General features: G+C 41.8%; 1 protein-coding gene across 1 annotated transcript in view; it reads left to right on the forward strand.

Annotated features, from left to right (window-relative positions):
* The window catches only part of slco3a1a (solute carrier organic anion transporter family member 3A1a), a 36,376-nt gene that overhangs the window by 6,455 nt on the left and 6,938 nt on the right, over positions 1-22,983 (forward strand). Inside the window, exon 2 of the mRNA XM_035156919.2 lies at positions 190-646. Within this exon, the coding sequence (XP_035012810.1) occupies positions 190-646 (457 nt within the window). The remainder of the gene's footprint in view (positions 1-189; positions 647-22,983) is intronic.

Here is a 22,983-nt window from a genome sequence, read left to right on the forward strand (position 1 = left end):
ACAATGTGTAAATTGGAATATTAGCATTGAAATGCTTATGTCTAGTATCCTGACAAATCATATGATGAATTTCTCTTTCCAACAGTGACATGAAATTCCCACACCCTTTTTTTGCCATTCTTTCTTTTGCTACATGCAGCTTCACTCCCATGGCTGTGGTTTAATGTACTGCTCTGTTGTTGTTTTCAGGTGAGCGTGCTGACCACCCTGGAGCGGCGGTTCAACCTGCAAAGCGCTGACGTGGGGGTGATCGCCAGCAGCTTCGAGATCGGCAACCTGGCATTGATCCTGTTTGTCAGTTACTTTGGGGCCAAAGCACATCGCCCCCGTCTGATAGGCTGTGGGGGCATTGTCATGGCGCTTGGCGCACTTCTCTCAGCTCTCCCGGAATTTCTAACAAATCAGTACGAGATAGGGGATAAGTGGAGGACTGACGTGGGTCGGGATGCTTGCTCCAACACCAGCAGCAGGGATGCTCAATTGGCAGAGGACGATGTGTGTAACAACAAGACCAACACCAACATGATGTACCTGCTGCTGATCGGAGCCCAAGTGCTGCTGGGGATCGGAGCCACACCGGTGCAGCCTCTAGGAGTGTCCTACATTGATGATCATGTGAAGAAGAAAGACTCCTCACTCTATATAGGTGAGTCATAATCATAACACTCTATAAGATGTCCACAATCCAGATTTCTCATAATCTGCTGGGGAAAAAGACAATAATGAAAGATGGCCGCGATCAAGGACAGTTAGAGAACCACAGGCTGAATGAATTTCCTGGTAAAGATGAGCAGTGCTCGAAAATAACCCAGATGATTATCACGCTGGAAAGCAAAAATGTATTTTGTCTGCAGTACAGTGATTTCCCAAGGCTTCTGATCGGTACCGTGGAAAATTGGCCATAAATGTGTTGTTCGTCGCCATCAGGTGCAATGTTTGCTCAGAGTCAACACAGCGTGTACATGTACTGTATTTGTGTTCTTCTGCTGCGCACCATCTCCCTGTGTTCAAGCACAGGCCTGTTCACGTGAGTGCCAGGTGAGCACATCTCAGAGCAATTTAATCTCCATTACACAGGTTTCAGAGGCGAAGAGGCCAGAAACAGGTTAAATATCTCTGCTTCGCACAGTCTTTTTCTCAAAGGCGAGATGCTGCTGATGTGGCTCTTCCAGGTTTTAAGGTGCATTCAAAGTGCTTCCTGTGCACAACTCTGACTTCACAATGGCTGCTCGGGGATATGTATTTGCTGTGATATGTATATTTAGCATTTGGTATACAGGAGGCAGCTTAATACGTTTGTCATTAAGCCGTGAAGAGTTTTCACTTCTGTAGCATTTTCTGTAAATCCATATCAGATATTTTAAAGTGCTTATAAACTAATATTCTGCATATTTAAGTTTCAACTGAAGACCAACAGATAATGATAATAATAATAATAATAATAATGATAGTAATAATAATTAACTTCATTTATGTTGCACCTTTCAAAACATGGTTACAAAGTGCTTTACAAGAAAAGAAATTGAAGGCAAAAATTTAAAACAGTTCACAACATTAGATTAGAAAGAATACAAATGTTATTGATGAGAAAAAGTAAAATAAAACATTCCAAAAGGATTGAAATGTATGATTTTTTTTTTTTTCATTTAGCGTGTCTTAGCTTAGCATAGCACAAACACATGCAAACAGGTAGTGTGGATCTATCAGAAGATAAAATGCACCAACTAGCACTTTTATCTTAATTTGTAAAAATCACAGTGTAAAAACAACATACTGTTTTGCCTGCATGGAGCAGTCTTTATGCTAAGCTAAGCTAAGCGGCTGCTAGCTCCAGCTGCATGTTTACCACACAGACATGATGGTGCATTCATGTGCACCTCGGAAGGTCCCACTTTCAGAGTTGGGAACTCGTTGTTCCGCCTTTGGTGTGTTCAAGTGCTTTGAAGTCAGAATGTGAGAGAAAAAAAGGACGCTGTAAACAACATGTGTCCTTTTTATGTGTTTACAACTTTTTACAACACCGTGACACCTCTTTGCTATGTTTGCGCAATAATGAAGAGCAAAGAAAAAGGATCATGTGTGAGTTTATCATAAAATTGTCTGTATTGGATACAAAGTCTGCTGTTAAGTGCTTGTGAGGGTTTGCAAGTGACGAAAGTGCAACCTGTGACATGTTCATATTAGAATCTCTTATTTAGAGCTGATTGTAAACTTGAGTTAATTCTTTAAATGTGATCTGAGTTATTGTTTCAACTTAAAACGGAGTTCATGTGAATTTTTTCAGTCGGGAACAAATTTTTCAGATTATTGTGACAACATATTAACGTGCAAAAAGTCTTGTTGGAAGTTTAAAAAATCGTGACCTTTTAACCTGCATATCAAACTTCTTACTTTCACAGTTTCCACTACAATAGTAGCATCTGCTTCTTTGTGTTGACTGTGACCTGCCTTTAATTTGTCGTCCAGTTTAAAACGTCATCCGTCGATGGAGAAGATGAGATGTGTTTGCTTAGTGTGTGTTTTGTTATCAGTCTGGGGCAGAGACAATAACAGCCTGGATGGAGGGTGTGTTCACTTGTACACACCCTTTACACAGCAGCTGCAGCAGCATATGGGTGGCCTTTGCCACTCAAATACAGATGTGACCTGCAAACAAAGGCATCAGTCTGCAGGCCTGTAATCTCGAGCCCAAAGCTGATTTTCTTAATTGCCATCCGCTGTATTTATTTGTCCTGAACATGAGCAGCACCTAGAGCTTTGTTTGAAACATAAAGAGCGTGAAAAGGGCTTCCCACATTTTGGCACCACCGTCGTTGGGCTTGTTCGCAGTTGACGGTGGGAAGTGATTTGAAGTTGGGCTGGTGCAAGGAGGAGGAGAGATTTGGTTCTGTCCTCCTCTGATAAGCTGCGACAAGAGCTGGAGGAAAAGCAAGCGGTGAGCAGCGAGGAACAATGTGGTATTGAGTCGCGCTCAGCTGATCGTCCTAATCCTCCTGCTGCAGGCGTGTCATGTGCCTGCAGCTGCATGAATGGAGTAGATTGTCTGAAACTCTGTGAGATTTCCTTTCACATACTGTTGATATATTTGGATTATTCGCCAGTTTACGTCAAGACATTCACATTGTTGAAGCTGCAACATTAACTACATTTTTTGAAAAGTCTACACTTTACACCTAGAAGTTCTGTGGGATCAGTCTTGTGTTTCATGTTTAGTTCTCTGTAAACCTATATGTGAACTTGAAGTACACTCAGGAGCGTGTATACCTCCACCAAGACCCAACAGTCTCCTTATGAAACCACTTTTAAATCCACTAGATTGTGTTTGGATCTGCACCAAAGTGCACACGTTCATAAATATCAGTCCCTTAAAGATGTCTGTTTTTTTATGCCTCTGCGCCGGCGACAGCCAGTGGCTGGAGGCATAATGTTTTCATGTTTTCCGTCCCATTCCCGTGAACGTGATGTCTCGAGAATTCCTTGAGGGAATTTTCTTAGAATTTGGTACAAATATTCACTTGTACTGATGGATGAACTGATATGATTTTGGTGGTCAAAGGTCAAGGTCACTGTGACCTCACAAAGCACACATTTTGCCTTGTGAATGCAATATCTCTGTTACGACTTGAGGGAATTCTTTCACATTTGACACAAACATTCACTTGAAATTGAATTTCATCTTCGTAGACCAAGGTCATGTTTAGGTTTTTCTTGAACATGATATCTTAAGAATGTCTTCAAATTTGGTGCAAACTTGAACTCAAAAGATGAATTGATTAGATTTTGGTGCCTGAAGGGTCAAAGGTCATGGTCCTCATGTTACTGTATTTCACTTGTCAAAGGTAAAGTTTACAGTGACCTTTTTATATGAAAATAAGTATGTCGAAATATGTACAAAGAAACTGCACTGGTTGGTGGAGGCATACAACCGCAGTGCGGTATTTCTACTTTCATCAAGATGCATGAATTATTTTCTGAGAAATCAACAAAAGCCAGATCTGAAAAAAACATCCTTGATCCGCCCCCTGAACCGAATCTGCATCAAAATCAGAGGAGTTCTTCCTTGGGTCATGCTCCACACCCCTCTACAAAATTAGATGGAAAACCATTGAGTAGTTTTTGCAGAGTGCTGGTAACAAACACAGATGAAAACATAACGTCCTTTGCCGAGAGAATTAGTCCAATAGTATTAGCATGTCAACGTCACAATCATCTTATCGGATGAATGTAGTTTTATTTTATTATTATTATTATTTTGTATCCAATCTGACACCAGAAAATTTACGCTCACTCCTCTGACAGCTGCCAACAGATGTGCTTCCTCTGCTCCCTCGTTTTCAAACTACCACGTTACAAGTATCTACATGCTGTGTTCTTCTTCTCCTTAAAGCACCGATTGTACTTGTGCTGTAAATCTTTGATTCATTTTAAAGATTTGATATCACATAATTTCACCTGGAGGTTAAAAACATCGCGATTAACCCTGATTTATGAAACATGACGTGTAGTGTAATCGAAGCTTCTTTTAATTTTTTTGCAGCTGCAGCTGTTGCCTGCGCCGCTAATGTCAAAGCACATTCTTGCGCGTCGATGCGTTATTGTTAAAATTAGAGTCTGAGCTAATAGTCCAGGTGAAAAAGTGTGGGCCCTCGGCGGTGGGATGCTCCCGCCCTGTCAGAGCAGGGAGAGCAGAGTCGAGAGGCCTGGAGAAGAGTCATAATTACAGAGTGAGGCAGGAATGCCAACCAGCCAGCCATGAGGTGGGTCTGAGTGGGTCGGGACGCACATGCATTCCACACAAGCCTGTGAATAACAACTCTGGCTGCCTGGCGTTACTGGGAGTGCAGCAGCAGACCGAGCCTACTGCTGTTTAAACAACTGTAAAACACGCTGAGGCAAAGTCTGCTCCGACTCTTTAAAGAGCTCTTTGTCCTCGTCTGTCTCTCTCCGGTGAAGACGAGAACGGTTCACTGTCATTCTGAGGATATTTTAGGAGCTTGTGCTGCTAAATGATGCACGTTCTTCTTAAAAAGGAAGCACTTCTGTTGTCAAGAAAACACTTTGGATGCCGTCACCGCCGAAGTCAAGAATCTATCAAACATAAACACATGTACTTTATGGCCTTGTGTTGTTTTGGTTTGTTCCCGGAGTCTAGACGCACCCACTCGTCTCTGGCCAAAGGAAACAAATACGATTGGACAGATTGCGTCAACAGGATCTCCATTCCCACTGCTCGATGACCTTTCACTATCCACTGCTAATTCTGGCTCTTCCCACAGGACCCCCCGACTGCATAAATATACTGTACAGGACCCACAGAGAGGAGTTCGGAGCTGACGCTGTGTGGCGACCAGCACCGTCTCCCTGCAGCTGCCTCTGCAGGTTTCAGACGCTTTTAAGCAGCCAGGCATTTCTTCATTAAACCGTAATGTACACTATGCAGTGGCTGCAGTACGGCGCAAATACAGTATGGAGTAGTTTGAAAGTATGATATTAATTAATTCATCAATGTCATGGCTTTTTACGTGAAATCCCACAGAGCTGGACATGTGGACGTTGCTTGTTGCATAATAAATATAAGACATTTATGATCAGATTTAAAAGTACTGAAGGAGAGAGGAGAGGAGGCTCCTGGTGCAATTTTCTAAAGTAGCTTCTTTTACTCATACAAATGACTCAGTAATCAAGTATATTTACTGTAGTAGTATTAAAATGCAGTTTCTAGGTTTGTACTTAGTTTAATCTCATGCAACATAGTACTTCTTATACTACTACTATTTCACTGCATTTCAGAGGGAAATATTCATGACTCCACTACATTTGTTTTACAGGTGTGGTTAAATTAAGGCTCCACACATCCACCCAGGTTTGTGTTTGATTTGTTTAAAATCATCACACGGTCTGAATTAAGTTGGGTGGAGATATTATCTTATGTCCCGAAACTCTAAAATAATTGGGTAGCTTGCCCCTCCCTAATAGGTAATAACAAAACAAAGGGCAGGCAGATCAGTTTGTACAGAGACTAGAAAGAGAACTGACTGGGCAGCATGAATCAAAACAAGTGCGTGCGTGTGTGTGTATAAATTTTAGATACAAAATATATGATCATTGAAGTTGTAATTCATTACTATTGTATAAAATGCCAAATATATAATGCTGCTCATACTTTAATGCATCAACAGTAAATAATCAATGATACCCAAAAAAAGTATATGAAGATACATGTGAGTACATATTTCTGTCAATACTCCTGAAGTAAGATTGTGAATGTAGTACTTTTATATCTTGTACTTACACCATAGTACCGCTGCGGCAAGTGCCTTGAGCTAAATGCTAACATCAACATGCAACATGTTAACAGTGATCTTTAGCTTGTATAACGTTAACCATGTTCTCCTTTTTTAAATTAGCATGTTAGCTCACTAATATTTAAATTAATAGTTTTGTTGAACTTTGACCTGCTGCTGTTGGTACTTTAGTGATTAGAATTTCTCATGAGAGCATCATCGATATCAAAACAAAAACTCTCAGTAATGGATGAAATAAAGGTTGACATATTTCAATCTGGATCTGTTCGACTGACCTTCCAATATTGATGTGACCTGAACTATGCAACTACGAGGTTTAAAAATAAAAAAAACGCATTCATCAGTTTCGTGAGAGCAGCCTAATCACAGAACATATTTGCATGTCAGTCAAATTAGTCGATTTTAAATTGTATTTGCATGAACACTAACCTGAGGGTTCTATCATTGCTTGCCAGACAGCAGCCGCTTACACAACAGAAAAAGAGCTACTTATTTTCAACAACCTACTTCAGCTTTTAAGCTAATGACCTCCTTGTTTTCTACTAATAAAAACACGTCTTGTGTTCTCGCTGTGTCTCGCTGGACGAGCCACCAAACAAACATCCACCCGCGGACAAAGTACGCTGCTGCCTACATTTATGATTTGGGACTGAAAGGGATAACAAACTGTAAGGCAAGAGCATGAGAAGCCATGAAGTTTTATTGGCGAATGCTAACCTGTCAGAGAGGACATACTCTCTTTCTCTCTCTTTGTCAAACAAGCAAACTTGGAATGACAAACGAGCAGTGGGGAAACACCAAAGTCCTTTTTTGGCGATGTGACCTGAGATAAAATAACTTCCTCCTCCTGAAGAGTTATACAAATTATAGAGAAAATAGTTTCATTTTCTTGTCTTTCACCACAGCTCCTGCGTGTTTCTTCAAACTTTCATATTTCTGCAGTTTTCTAATGAGACGTTTCATCATGTTATGTTCACTTCAGCTCTGCGGGGATAAATTTAGCTTCAGGTTTGTTAGGAAAGAGACAAAAGGCGAGATCCTCGAGGGACTTGTCAACATTCCTGCTAAAATGCTGCGACTCCAAACAGTTGCTGCAACAGGGCGTTTATATAAGCTACTTAAACTCAGCGCATGTTAATGTCATCTTGAAGGATTATTTTCTAAATGGGTTTTTCCGACCCCGCCATAAGCTGCATGCCAAGTTTGCCTAGCAACACCAGTTTGTTTTATCTCAAGATGATGAACGGCGTTGCAGTAAAACGCTCATCAGCTCGCCGCTGCTCCTCTGCATCGCCGGTATGAACTGTGTCTCTTCCTGCTGTGTGTGTGTGTGTGTGTGTGTGTGTGTGTGTGTGTGTGTGTGTGTGTGTGTGTGTATGTGTATGTGTGTGTGCGCGACAGGAGGCTCAGTGCTGTACCAGCTGAATGACGAACACAGCCCCCCCTGTTTCTACCCCCCGTCTGGTCCTCGAGGGTAGACAGGGCAATGAACATCAGATTATCTTGTCTCCAACAGGTCGACACGATGCTTCTGTCTCAAATCTGATCATTAATTATCCCCAAATACTCCTGAGTATCACATCGTGTAAAGAAGTCCGAGAGGAGCTGAGCCGACAAAGGCCGAGCCGAGGGTGACTGCAGACTCGCTCCTGCTTCAAATCATAGTGATTGATTAGTGGACCTTTCATCAAATTCAAGGGATTAATTCAATTTGAGCCTGCCGTCTTTACTTGAATCTAAAGCCGTTTTCAGTCATGAACTCCGGAAAATGAGCCGACAATGGGGTCTGGACCTTTTTCACATTTTGCCTTTCACACAAGAAGGCAACAGGAGATTCTGTGGGCCATACGCATTCAGGGGAGGGGTGGCGTCACAGTAGAGCAAATACGTGAGGCAGGACATGACGTGTAAATTCTGCTGCGCAGCATCGACACCACTGTCGGTTCTTATCACCCAAATCTTGTTGTCTTTCCAAGTTGGCATCTTCTACATCCTCTACGTGTAAGAAAGATCTTTATCACCCTGAAACGTCATCATCGTGCCCACTCGCTCGCGGTGAATTCCCAAGACATAATCCTGCTGCGTTCTCACATGGACCCACTCGGACATAATCCCGAATTCAAAGCGGCTTTATGTGGTCGTGTCTCACTCCTGGGCAGTGATGTGGCAAAACACATGAAGCTAATTTGTCCACTGTTCGTTTTAGATTTCCGTTGCTGTTTTTCCCAGATGATACCAGCGGATTGAGGAGTTGTTTGTTTACACGTGGATCTGATATGAATCAGATGGGGCGCGTTCACAAATCTGTCTGAGAATGTTAAATGAACCTCAGATGGGTGTGAATGTCGCACACGGTTGGTTTTTACACTCCCAGATTTTCTGCTGTGTGTCATCATGTTGTGTAGTAGCCTCCTCATATGGCCACTGGAGTGAGTCACCTCAGTCAATCTGGTGTTTTGGTGGAATCATACGGCTGAGACTCCATAATTATGTCAGTGCATGTTTTGCCACAATCTCTGGTGTGGTTAGATCACGTGTAAACATCCAAAGGTAAATCCCACACTGTGTTTGTTTTTGACAACACAGACGAAAGCAGAACAACATATGAATCAGGTTTAATCTCATTCATAAACATATATATATATATATATGTTTATGATATATGTTTATGATATATGATATATATATGATATATATATATGTTTATGATATATATATATATATGTTTATGATATATGATATATGTTTATGATATATGATATATGATATATATATATATATATGTATATGTATATATGTTTATGAATGAGATTAAACCTGATTCATATGTTGTTCTGCTTTGTGTGTGTGTGTGTGTGTGTGTGTGTGTGTGTGTGTGTGTGTGTGTGTGTGTGTGTGTGTGTGTGTGTGTGTGTGTGTGTGTGTGTGTGTGTGTGTGTGTGTGTGTGTGTGTGTGTGTGTGTGTGTGTTAGTGAAAGGTAAATTAAAAAGCAATGTGGACAAGAGCGCCATGTAAAAATGTTGGTATTTATTGACGCACATTCCCCATAAATGCGAGCGCTGCTTGACGTGTACTAGTTAACTTAACAGAGTAAAACATGTCCGTCTGTTGTCCACAAGCAGAAAAGCAGTTGCTTCATGTCAGCCATCAAAGATTGACTTTAACTGTGCTTTAGATCAGAATAATATTCAGATTTCATTTAGATGTCAGCTGCATAAACTTATGAGACTCTTTCTGCTCTTTTTTTGCTGTTTGATGCAACTGGTCAGCAGTGGCCCCAATCTCTGAGTTAGGAGCTGGGGACAGGATGGTCAACTTTTTAGGCTTAAAATAAGTCGGCCTTAATTTTTTGTGGAACGAGCTCTTTTGAAGATCATTTTCAGTCCCACTCAAGATTGAGGCCATCGTCTCTGGCCTGGTGAACCTTTCGTCCCTCAGCCGGGTCGTCAGGGAACTGAGCAAGTGTGAGTTTGGAAGCCGGTAAATGGGTCAGACCTCTGTATGAAATGGATCAGCGATGGATATCAGATGTGAGACCCTCGGGGCCGTCTCACCGGATCCCACAGAGCCGTATGTTGAAGCTTCTGGCTATGGCCACAGACATGTTTCTATGGTTTTTTCCTAGATCGCCATCTGCAGGGGTGGAGATGTGACTCAGTGGCCAGAACAGTCCTCTATGTAGCACCTTGCCTTTATTTCGGCCTGAACATGTGTGTGGCAGGTTTTTCTCTCCATCCCGAAACCCTGTGACTCCAGTAAAACCTAAACCACGACACCACGCAGCCCTCTCCAGGCAATCTGGGTCAGGCTCTGTCACTGCTGATTAAAAAGGGGATTTTTTTGTCATCCACTGGGGGAGGAGCATGGGGGTAAGAGGTGGGAGGAGACGGATCATAAACAGAGCAGCATCAACAAGCCGTTGCCACAGAAACAGCCGGTTGTTTGGCTGTATTTTTTTTGTGACTATGGATTGAAATGCTGAGTCGTTCCTCTGCTGTAGAGGATGCAGTTCTCCCTCTGCTGAGCCCGGTCGTTACGCGGATGCTGCCTCAGGCCGCCGGTCATCCCCCATCGTGGACTTGTCCTACACTTAACTGCTCATTTTTCAGAATAAAAAACGAGCAGTCCCGACCTTGGCCGAGGACTTTGCTCAGGAAATACAGATTCACACTGCGCCCGTGGCTTTACCACAAATCCGTAGCCTCATTGATTGAGTGGTGTGTAAGTGGTTTCTCCGTGGGCTCCTAGGATTACTCAGAAGCATGTTCAGCACTTAATCCCCATATCATTGATGGTGGAGAGTGAGGGATAACAGTGCCTAATTAAATGGACTCTGATCAATAGGTGGGCAGTAATTATAATTGACTGTTTGATTCAGTCAACTTTTACTTACTCAGAGGGAAAACAGAATCTTACGTCTAATCCAAATGTGTCATGTTCCATTTGTTTAATTGAGTTAAATGTTGTTGTTTTTTTCTTGTCACAGTACAGGATGGTTGATAGTTTTGCAGTGATATAATAAGAATGTATAATGTATGCGTACCCCGCCTCTCGACCAAAATCTGCTCGAGTTTGCTCCAGCTCCCCCCATGACCCTCAAAGATGGATAGATGATGGATGGATGGATGGATGGATGGAGTCCAAAAGGGGTTAATTATGTTTTTAGTCATGCTAGTGATGTGAACTCTGGATAAAAATGTTTTTCAGTTGGTCGTTCCACCGTTTTTTGCTCCTAATTTATCTCAACAACCATGTACTGAATTCTTGGTCTTGAGAAGATGAAGAAGATGACCAAATACCGGCAAAACTAGGGGTTGTTTACTTGGACGTGATGTCTTTAGACGTCGGAAACGAGATGTTTATGGTCATGAGGTGAATAAACTGTTTTTGTTAACTGCTAATTAGCAAAGTTTAGCATGCTAGCACACTGAGCCATAGACAGCCGACATAGTAAACATAGTTAAACTTATTTCGTTCACCTTAGCCACTTGTATCGAGTACTTAGAGCCTCAGACAGATAAACAGGATAAAGTTACATTTCAACAGCCAGTTCCCACCACGTCAAAATACCTGGATTCACTTGTGATGTTGTGAATCCGAACCTTTGCATTTGGAACGAGATGCTTCTGATTGAAGGTGTGTGAATTAATGAGGCTGCTGTTACAGTATGTGTGTCATCCGGTACTGTCTGATGTTCATCAGATTTTCCAGTTCTACCTGCTTGGTGTGAATAGGTATGTTAAGACTCAACAAGCTTGAAAGGCTCTCATTAACGCCTTTTGACATTTTCCCTTAATAGAACTTGATGAAAAAATCCGGTACATTTAGGGAACTGATATCTATGAGTGTGTGAAACTTGGTGTCGGTGGAGGTGTGAACTCTTCTGAGTGACATTCTTGTTTCTAATGAAACATAGTTAAAGATAGTGAAAAAACAATCGGGGATCCGCCCCTTAATTTACATCTGCACTAAAATGTAATGAGTTCTTCCCAGACCCCACATCCTTCCTCCAAGTTTGGTGGAAATGGGTTTAGTGGTTTTTGCATAATCCTGCAAACAAGTTACCCCCTTGGTGAAGGTAACAAAGGGTTGATGATGTGAAATCAATCTATTTCCATTTTTTTTTGTTACTTAAAAACATTAAAGCTTAATGTGATTAGACTCTAAAGGTAAGTCTAAAGGAAGTGGATCAACATTTATTGCTTTGAACATTAGACTGATAAATTCTGACATAAAATTAATGCACCTTTACTCGGGATTTCGGCCTTATCACCTATGCGTATAGGCATTTACTTCCCATTCAACTTTTTTCTTCCTCAAAACCCCTTCCTCATTTGGCCTGCGTAACCGATTCTCCTCTTCCTCAGGATGCAGCACAATTAGTGCTTCACAGTAATTGGTGGCAGACACGGCGTTGTAAAAATTGGCTGTGCGCCTGCCTCTCGCGTCTTCCTGCAGAAAGTGGGGGGAACGGGCTGTTGGCATCTCTATCCTGTCAATTAGGCCGAGCCAACCACCATGGAAGCTGCCACCAGCTGCTGTGGAGCGGTCCCAGCCCTCTCTGAGCTCCTCGTCTTCTATAGAGCAGCTGCGGCCCTCCAGTCGAGAGACGGTCATTGCTCCGGTCTCGTGCCCTTTCTCCTCCGCACTCTCATCCCATACCACCCACCGCCCAACAATGGAGACTGTGTGCCGCTCCGTCCCAGCTCTGAGCAAACATCTGAAGCTGGATTGTAAACAGACCAGTGTAGCAGGGCAGAATGACTGCGCTCTGCTGTGTTACATTAACTCCTACCCACCGTCTATCTGCCCGTCTCTCCCTCCCTTCTCCTCTCCCTCTATGTCTCTCGCACTCTCTCACTACTTTGCTGACCCAGTGTTCGTAGAGTTGGCAGTCTGACATCACATCAGTGGCCTGTTTGAAAACATGCCTTCTCTGTTTATGTAATCTTATGGCACAAAGAGAGAACATCATTATTGTTGTAACAGCAGTCGAAGGTTGTGTTACTGTAATATTTGGAAATCGCCGGTCTGGCACAGATTCATACAAAAATGTTTCAACAATGTCGATCAGTTTGTTATTGAAGAGCATTGAATGAAATTTGTTTAATTGTTTATTTGTGTGGGTCTATTCCACGAGTGTTTAATGCAAATACAGTATTCACACATATAATGACTATCATCCAATCTTTCAATTACAATACAGCCACACCCATACACCATACATAAAAATCCTCACTAGGCAATTAGCAGCACACTGGCAATACAAATATTACAAATATTACAAATATTAGTATACAAATACTTCAACTCAAAAGTACAGTTTAAATCTGCAGGACAAACGAACCCCAGTTGGTGCAAACTAATGCTGGAATCATTTAGGTTAATTGGGGCTTTTAGTGCTTCCTGGAATAGTTGGAGTGTGATGACACAGGGTTAATTGGACTCAGAGATTAAGTCACTGCATGTCAGGTTAAAGTAGCATCATGCCATTGACCTCCAAACTGGAGAATTACAGGCAGACACACTGGATACACACTCTTTGGAAATGTATTTTGATCAAATCAAAAATACACCTCAACTATCTATAGAAATATCTAAATATGATGTAACATGAAATATTATGTATCATGAAAACAGGGGCTTTCATGAAAATCTGTTTATCAACTATTTTTCACTTACTCACTGAATAATTTAGTAGTTTTTACAAGACATCCAACATTTGTTTCCTGGTTGTCCGTCCGAACATCTGCACGTGCAGTCTCGTGAACGTGATATCTCATCGATGCCTTGAGGACGTTTTTTTCATGTTTGTCGAACACGTTCACTTGGACTCGAGGATGAACCGTTTATATTTTGGTTGTCAAAGGGGAAACTCGCTGTGATCTCACAAAGCAATTTTTTAGCCATAACTTAATCATTTAGACATTAATTATGACAACATTAACACAAGTGTCTAAAGGATAAGACGATGGAGTGATTACATTTTGTATCCAAAAGGTCAAAGGTCAACTTTACAGTGACATAATGTTCTGCTAATAGACATAATATATTTTATTAAATTCTATCAACGTCTTAAATACATATATTATATAAGTCTGGAACTGGAACGTGACTTGTTGGTGGAGGCGTTAATTCTAGTTGCGCAAATCCTCGAACATAACCGTTTCTCAATAACTAACTGCTTCTTCTTTTCCCTTATCTGTGTAATTTCTGAGTAAAAACTGAGTTTCCTAGAAATTGCCTGGAAAACACAGGACTCGTAAAATCAAATCTTCATGAATCACAGCAAATGGAAAAGTCTGAGTTCGGAACATGATGGCAGCTCTTCATCCACACTGGGAGTTTTATGAGCTGGTCTTTTGTTGGTTTACATTAAATACAACAGCTGTTTTTCCCCCACATATAATTTCCGTCCATTACCAGGATCTATTATTATCAGATTCTGTTATTGTGGTAATTATCAGTTAGATAACACTGGAAATGAACACTCCATACAGTGTTCTTACCCATGTCTTACATAATGTCAGAGGGCCAGATGTGGGTTTTTATTGACTTTGTGGGTTTATTCCATTGCTTGTTTTCTTCTTTCCATTACACAGAAGTGTGTTTTACTTGAGGGAATTTTCTCTGTATTGTCACTAAATAATGTGGCAGCTCAGTTGCCGCTGCCCCTGATGTGTGACTTATTAATTTAACAAAAACAATATCTGACATATAAAGTGAGGTTTGAATTAATTATTATATCAGTATAATTAGCATTCAGCTATTTTAGAAATGAAAGAAACAAAATGAAAACTAATATCTCCCGCTGAAAAAGCAGTGTCGTTAACGTGGAAAACACCGATGAAGATGTCAAGAGAGAGAGAGAGTGTGTGTGTGTGTGTGTGTGTGTGTGTGTGTGTGTGTGTGTGTGTGTGTGTGTGTGTGTGTGTGTGTGTGTGTGTGTGTGTGTGTGTGTGTGTGTGTGTGTGTGTGTGTGTGTGTGTGTGTGTAAAGAAAATCATGTGATCTCTGCAGCAGAGTTACTGCATCACTTCCTGTCTCTGTCACTTCCTGCTGCATCTGGCTGCTCCACCTCTCACCTGAATAATGCTGAAGATTTGTGGCTGTTGTGAACGCGTCTGTGCAGAGAACCTGCCGCTGCGTTGTGCATGTGTGAAAGGCAAACGCTGGTTAAACTCCATAACCAGATCTCTGGATTTTACCCACAGGTCGTGTCTGTAAACGGCTGGACAGTAGCTTTATGAAACAGTGGTGACGCACTACAACAATTCTTTGTTTTGTGGAATTAAAGATGTCGTACAACACAAGCTGCATGTACAGTTGTGTCAGTCACATGATTGTGCTGTTACATAAACATAATCTATTATCAGCGGTCTAGACTCGTATCAGGAGTCTGTTAAAGGAGACCGTTGATATGAGGGAGCGAGGCCTGGCGCTGACCTCCCACTTCGGGCCTCGACCTCTCAGAGGCTTAGATTGAGCCAGAGCTCGGCTTAACATGACAGGGTGTTGAGAGCCGCTGAGAAGCCTTGTGTTGTCGGCCGGCCGCAGCCTGGACGACGCTCTGCAGTAACCCCACCGCTCATCCTTGAGGTCAAAAAGCTAATAGTTTTAAATGTGTCCTTGAGCTGCACTTTTTATACAGCGACCATATGGCCTCAGTGAAACCGTCTCAACAATCGTCTGCTTCGGTGCAAGTTAAACGTCGACAAGAGGAGAAAATGCTGATTTGATGTCACGTCATAGACGCACATGTGCAGAGTGCTGGTTTCAAATTTGATAAGTTTGGACGTAAGCTGAAGTTAAAGGCGGATCATGCTGATGTAATGGCATTTGAATGTGAGTCGAGAGCCCACTTTAAGCTTTGGCTCGTTATTTAGGTCATGGCTGAACAGCTGACCAACACTCCAACCAACCAGTGTTTTGTCTCACTTATTTATCCAGAGCTGGACCAATAAGTTGGTATCAACTTTTCTATTAATGGAAAAATTAGCATCAACAATTTTTTATAATTATTTGAGTCAAGTCGGTTCAAGCTAAAATGGCAAATAGTTTTCTGTTTCTGGCTTCATGAAGCTGCAGAATTTAGTTTTCTGAAGTGAATGTTCTTGTCATATATAATTAGAACTGTAATATATAACTGAGTAAACTCTGAGCATCTATGGGAAACAAACAATTCTCTTGCACCTTACAGAGATAAAATGAGAATGAGATAAAAAAAAATTACTGTCCATCCATGTATTTCCATTTTTTATGACATATTTTTCAAATTTCTTACCAAATAAACCCCCAAATGCTTTTTTGTTAGTTAGATTTTTATCTTATTAAAAGTTGACTTTTTGGCAATACGTGGTGTCCTTAATAGGACAGAGAAGCTACATTATATATAGTGGGAAACATTTTTTTGTGGTGTTGTCATTGACGACAGAAGTTGAGGTTGATGCTGAAAGCCACTTAGGTGGGCTGAGGCTTCACTTCCTCTGGTGAAAGCTGTTGTCTAATGCTGTTAGTACTTACTTATGGATCACTGAAGATTTGGTCGCCATTAATCTTCTCTCTACCTCATTAAAATAGACTTCACCTCGGAGTCGGCGTTTGCACGACTTTTACCTGTTTGTGTTTTAATCCTGCCGCAGCGACCCGCACACCCTGACGTCATCATACCCTGATCATGTCTGGCTTTTGGATTTTGCTACATGTTCACAGAATTTAAATCGTACTTGATCCCAGTGAAGGGATTTCTCACGTCTGAATTAGTTAATTTCCTGCTTGTTTTTGTTGCTCACAAGTTCACGTCTTAAGTGTCAAGCGAGTGTCACGGAGCCTCTGAGTCTGAGTTCCGTCCAAAGATAGACGAGGAAGTGGGTCCTCAGACCGATGGTTTGAGAAGTGTAAGATAAGAATTTCGTCAGTTCCCCTCAGAGCGCCTGCAGACAAATGACTTGAGGATGGAGATAAGTTGTGACAGCGAAAAAAGAACTTTACAGGGACCGGACAGGAAGTTAGAATAGTCCTTGAGTGTTTGAAGTTTCTTTTAATTTATTCATTTTTTCCTGAAATTTCAATACAGCAGGTACAATGTGTTTAGCAGAGTCCCTATTTGTTATCAGCAGATTTACCAGGCAGTATTTTGAGAAGCAGGACATTATGTAATCCCTCTCTTAAATTGCTTTTTACTTGAGTGATATTGACCTGATATTGAAATGCATTTTCTTAATGAAATGAGACACATGCTGACGTGTGTCTTTTTAACTTAAGCTTGTGTTTAGCTGCTTAAAACGCCCCTGTTTTTAGCCGGTACTAAGTCGAATGTACTGACCTGTTTAAAGAAACCCACAGACCAACAGGCTATGTGGTAAATGAGTATAAACATTTAAACAAGTTGGCGATTTGACCAGTCACTGTGATTGCAAACGACAGAAAGATATATCAATATAATGATTATACATCATGTAAGCAGAGTGAGGAGGTATAACACATAGCTGATAGACCTCAGATTATTAAAATGCTTGTGATTCTCTGCTCATAAAGAAGAGTTTAAAACCACAATCTTCACTCAGGAGCAAAAATATGTCTTTAAACGTATATTATATGTGACATTTATTGTAATAATTATCTATATCTGACTGATTGATTTTTTTTTTTTTTTATTCAACGCTCGAGCATGGATGTAACACCAGGATGTGTTTCTTTCACACTTTGTCACACGGCTCGTTTGAACCGCAACAGGAGATGAAATCGGCAGTTTGTTCAAAAAGTCCAGCCACCAGCTCATTTCCCCTTTTATGTGTGTCATTTTCACACATATCGGGGGGGGGGGCAACGTAAGCGTGAAATGACATGCAGACGTGCAGCAAAAGGCCAAGTTGGAACCAAAAGCAGAAACCAAGGTGCAGGAGGGCTCAAGCGTCCGTATCTGTCATGTTTTAGAAGTGGTTTTGTCAGATAGATCCTCCACATATATGTACTGTGGGTTATAATGTAGTCCAACTTAAATTTTACAAATACAATGTAGAACGGAAATGATGGTTATAATAATTCCAATGATAAAGTAACATTAATAATTTACCTTTTTTATAGTTGGAAGAATTCTGTCAAAAGTTTACAGACACGCTTTCATAATGTTGGTCAATGGAGAAAATGCTTTAGTGAGATCAGGTTTTTTACTAAGGGAAAACTGTGAGATGCCACAGGGACAAACAACGAGTGAAAACAGCATATCCATGTTGAATAACAGTATTATTAAGGACATTTTCACCATTTACAAATGACTGTTTAGAGGTGAATTAGTATTGTCACGTCATTTGCCTGCTGCACAGTTTAGGCACCAGCTCAGTAACAATAGAATGTACCAGACAGTGGATATATGCCAGATGCCAGATGATTCATGCCATGCCAGGCAGCAGTGGCTACAATGACCAGGAAATGTTGACTTGAAGTGTTTTTATTTCACCACTAAAAGCCTCACATTGTTATTTTGAGCGTTTCTGGGAGTGTCCCAGTTGCCCCATAAGATCAAATGTGGGAACCGTCGCCATGTCACAGCTGCCAGTGGAGGGCGACCTGCCGAACTGATCTAAAGGTTTTTGTATTACCATTCATTCACACACCCATATTAATATACATAAAGGACCCAGGTTGAAAAATACGGTGACTTAGACATGACCGCAGTATAAACTAGCAACGCTTCACGCCTGACAGCATCATTAAAAGATTTAATCAGAATCATTGATCAGCCACACAGGATCATAAAAAATGTTTAATCTTTTCTTCTAAATAATTACAGTCATTACCATGTGGCTCATTTTCTATTCAGCACCATAGATGAGAAGCATTGAAGTTTATGCTCTTCCTGGATATAAAAAATGGCTGCAACCATGGTAGAAAAAATATCCCTGACAAACTCCTGTAAACAGCTGAACTGTCTCTGTGCAGCTGATGAGAGCGGAGGCAGCGTGTTGCCAGGAAGCAGATGGCAGGTTGTTACTGTAGGTGCGGTGCGTGGATTCGTCTCAGTCAAGGTGTTGTCATAATTGTCTGAATCTTTTGTGCAACTGTCGGAGTGAGTGATGCCAGCCGACCGTCGGCGGACGTGCAGGAAACGGTCTGACGTCTCTCGCCTGTTTGAGCAATTTACTCTCCTGAGTCTCCTTCGGTCTTAAAAAACTGTCTTTACGCAGAGGATGTTAGGGCTTGATATACAGCAGCCGAGGAAGAGAGAGCTGCTGTGTTTGAAAGCTCCATAAATCTCACAATCTTAAAATGTAATCGTTACTTTTAAGACGACCTTAAAATCTTGTGTCTGCTTTATGTTCTTCCTCTGTCCCCAAACTGTTATTTATTTATTTTTTGGTCCGTGCTCTGTGTTGACCGTCTGACATAAATTCATGCTCAGGCCGCATCGTGGACAGCGGGGACACTGGCTCTGGGCTTTATCTTCAGTGATCATTTAGCTCACACTCGGCTTCAGTCTGGCTCCATGTGAAAGTGGCACAAGCTCTTGTTTGGCCTCCCACAACGCAGCGTCCCTCTGCTCTTATTTAGCCTGGGGATTACTGAGGCAACTTGAGCAGGATTAACGGAGGAGGAGAAGGAATTCCCTTTGTACAGTGAGAGGCGGAAATGAACTCTGGACTGTGCAGCAGTAATGTATCTGACATTTCCATTTGCCTTGAGCTTTTTCTTTTTAACCTCACAATGCATTGGTTTAAAATCTCAAGCACTTGAGTTGGATGGTTTAAAGAAACAAAACTTTGGGAGTGTGGCCTCTCATAGCTTTGTGCAGAACCTCGTGTAATTGTCGAGCAGCGATAAATTGGCCTCCCACTTGGTTTTGCATGGCACTACATTACTCTCAGGACTGGTTTTCAGACGAGGGCAGCCCAGTCTTTTGCTCCAACCATCTCTTCTGTACATGTCTGTACGATGCAGGACACGTGCTATAACCTGCTCATGTGCTTGTGTGTGAAACAGCACGACCTTCCATTTCTGGTAAACCAAAATCACAACACATGAGATACAGATTCTGATCAACAGTTTGCACAACATACACAAACAAACGCTCTCTGTACTTTGAAGTGAATGCATAGTCCTTGCATATTCAACATTTATCCCATACGTCCCCATTCTGCATGCCGAAGTGTCCTTGGGACACTAGAGCATGTAAACCTTTTTAAGCAGTAATCCAAATTAAAACTATAAACCCGAATATGTACGTAACTTTACAAATGTACTGTGAAGGTTGTGTGATGCATCTGGGGTTTGATTAACATCCGGAAATGGACGCACCTCGTGGACGGTCGCCCGCTCTCTGTCTTTTCACTTGGTCTCTAAACATATTAGAGGGAGACAAAAACGCTAGAGCCCAGCTTTGTTATTGAATTGCATCTGACATGCTCCCCTGAGAGTATAATTCACAGGATACTAAAAGGCTCAGGCGAACTACAACATGAACAAATTAGTTTGTTTTGTACTTATCTCATAACAGGACTGCAGGAAGGGAAATGGGATTTAGAGGCAGTTTGGAAAAGTAGTGTACAAAGATTAGACCCGCGGCTGTGCTTGTGTATTGTCCTTCACGGAGATTTTATGTGCTTAACTTAGGTTTTCCTTTTTTTTCTGTTAAATCCTGTCGTTAACAAACATGAAATATGACCCAGTACAGTCCAGGCACAGTTGTCTTTTTATTTTTGACCTGAGAGCAAAGGTCTCACAGTCAGTTAGTTGTTTGCAATTAGATTAGGAGGAAGCGAACCGAGGTTGATGGGAAAGAGAAGTTTATAATGAAAGTAACCAATATGTCAATATATCCTGTATAAGCCCAGGGGAATCCTTCACATGAAGCAGACCCCTCAGCTCAGATTTATGCTCACATATAATTGATCTCCTCTGCTCAGTCCCTGCACACACAAGTCTGTCTATACATAGAAGAATATATATATATAACATAGTACAATCAAAACTAGAGCTCGACCTATATGGATTTTTGGGGCCGAAGCCAAAAGAAAATAAAATAAAAAGTAAAATCTACTTACAAGCACCTTTTAAAGGCAGCTGATTAACATGTTAACTGTGAAAATAATAATTCGCAACTTCACACAGGTAATGTGCCACGAAATATTCCACCATGAAACTATACAGTCCCGTACAGGTTATGAACTGGGCCACGTTTGGACAAAAGATTTTGAGTTTGAGGTTTGGGAAGGGTTCTGTCGCAAAGGCTGGCTCAGTTAGTTCTTGATTTTAGCTTAGCTTAGCATGAAGACCTAAAAACTTGAAGGTCAATCTGGATGGTTAAACAGAGAAAGTTTAGATTTGGTCTTTTTAGTCTTTCCAAAGAAATTTGTTTTCATTTTCAACATCTCAGGTCTGATTCGATTCTCATGGATGAAGGGAAAACGAGAGAAACCAAGCAGAAGCAGTGTTGGACGTGACATTTTGGTTGTGTTTTGACTACAAGATCCAGTTCATGCTCATACCAGCTTAATCCTGTTATAAAACCCTGAGCTTTGCTGCATATGCTTTTCTTCTGCTGCCTTTGACCTCAAGACAAAAACGAAAAAAAGCTATGAAACGCTTTTTTATTTATTTTCCACGAGGACATTATCACCAACTTCAAAAACCGCACACCCCTCCTTTCTTGTTCAGGCGGTGCAGATTGATAAGGAACGCATGGTCTTTCTTAGATTAGTGATCTTTTCCTCATGCGGGAATCGTTCTGTGGCACAATGTTATCATCAAGGAGACAGCCTTTCCTACACAATCGGGGAACAGGCACAGGATCTCAGTTGAAACATTTATCCCCCTCTGTGGTCGTTGGGAGTCGTGGGCTTTGGCTGAGCCGCCATCTTACCCTTAAGGGGATTTCACGAACTGAACTTCCTCTCTGAGGTTTCCTGTGGTTAGAGCAGTTGTGATGTTGTTGCTACGAGGAGACAACACTTGGTTTCTAAGGAAACACTCGATGCCGAGAGCGCACACGCCTCATTTGCTGCACCGCAGGCAAATTCGCTGTAGTCACACAGCGGCTGCAGCTCTCTGACTGCTGGATGTGGTTAAAGGATGTTGTTTCACCTCGGTTGTTTTAAAGTGTAGTTTCAGATTTGGCTGCATTAGGACTGTCAGCAGAGAGGAAGTTAGCCTTTTCCTGCTACCTGCCTTCTTTACATATTGCAAAGACGCCAGCAGGGGGAAACCTGTCATGCTCTGCCCTCCAACGGACACACATCTGTATCTGACTGTGCACCTCAAAAAAAGTTTCAGTTTTGTGGAAAAAGAAGAAATGTGCTCCCACCCACTATGAAAACCTCTTTGCTTTTGTTTCACCCCTCGCTTTGCCTAAATTAGCCTGTTTTTGCTACTTTATAGGCACCGTGGCCGCACCTAACAACAAATCCATGAGCCATTTCCTTCATTTGAAGAATAAACTATGATGTGAATGGGGCTAAAACTATGTGAAATGGGTCGACTCCCTTCCTATGTGGGTGGTCAAGGCAGGAAGCAGGCCGTGCACTCACTCACCCGCTCGCTCTCACAAAGCTTAGTCACAGTTTCCATGCATGTTCATTAAGTGGCTGCTTCTGGCACTTGAGCAAAAATCGTTTACTTGAGCGAATGCGATAGCGGCGATGCTCGGAGCAAACAGCAGCCGGTGAACGGGATGTTGCTCGCGCTGCGAAAGCAGGAGGAGGAAGCGGCGTTAGCGGTGATAATATCGTTTGTTTTGACATCATTTGAAGCTATGGCATTGCCGTTGTTGTGAAACGTTTAGACCAGTCCAACACAACACACGACAATCGAGTTATACACACAGATCACAGGACAAACTGAACTTGTGTGTTAATATCTGCGTGTAGTCTGAGTCACAGCATCACACTCTCACCCTGCTGACAGCGCTCTAATGAGGATTTGGGATCAGGCTCCATATTCTCATCTCCAGCTGCCCACCAGAGCAAACTGGGGCAACGCAAAACAACTGGTCCATACGCGTGTTTGTAACTGTCGGTTCAGTGTGTTACCCAGCGATGGTGAGGGGGTTTGGCGCGTGTGATTGTAATTAGCAAAGTCGCCGTGTGAGCTGCCACCGCTCTCCTCGTGGATTTAAGTGGCTGGATTGGATCTTTCACGGCAGCCTAAATGTTTTTCTGTCAAGCTTCAACCCTCCACCTTCTG

The sequence above is a fragment of the Hippoglossus stenolepis genome, chromosome 5 (assembly GCF_022539355.2).
Source record: "Hippoglossus stenolepis isolate QCI-W04-F060 chromosome 5, HSTE1.2, whole genome shotgun sequence".
NCBI lineage: Eukaryota > Metazoa > Chordata > Actinopteri > Pleuronectiformes > Pleuronectidae > Hippoglossus > Hippoglossus stenolepis.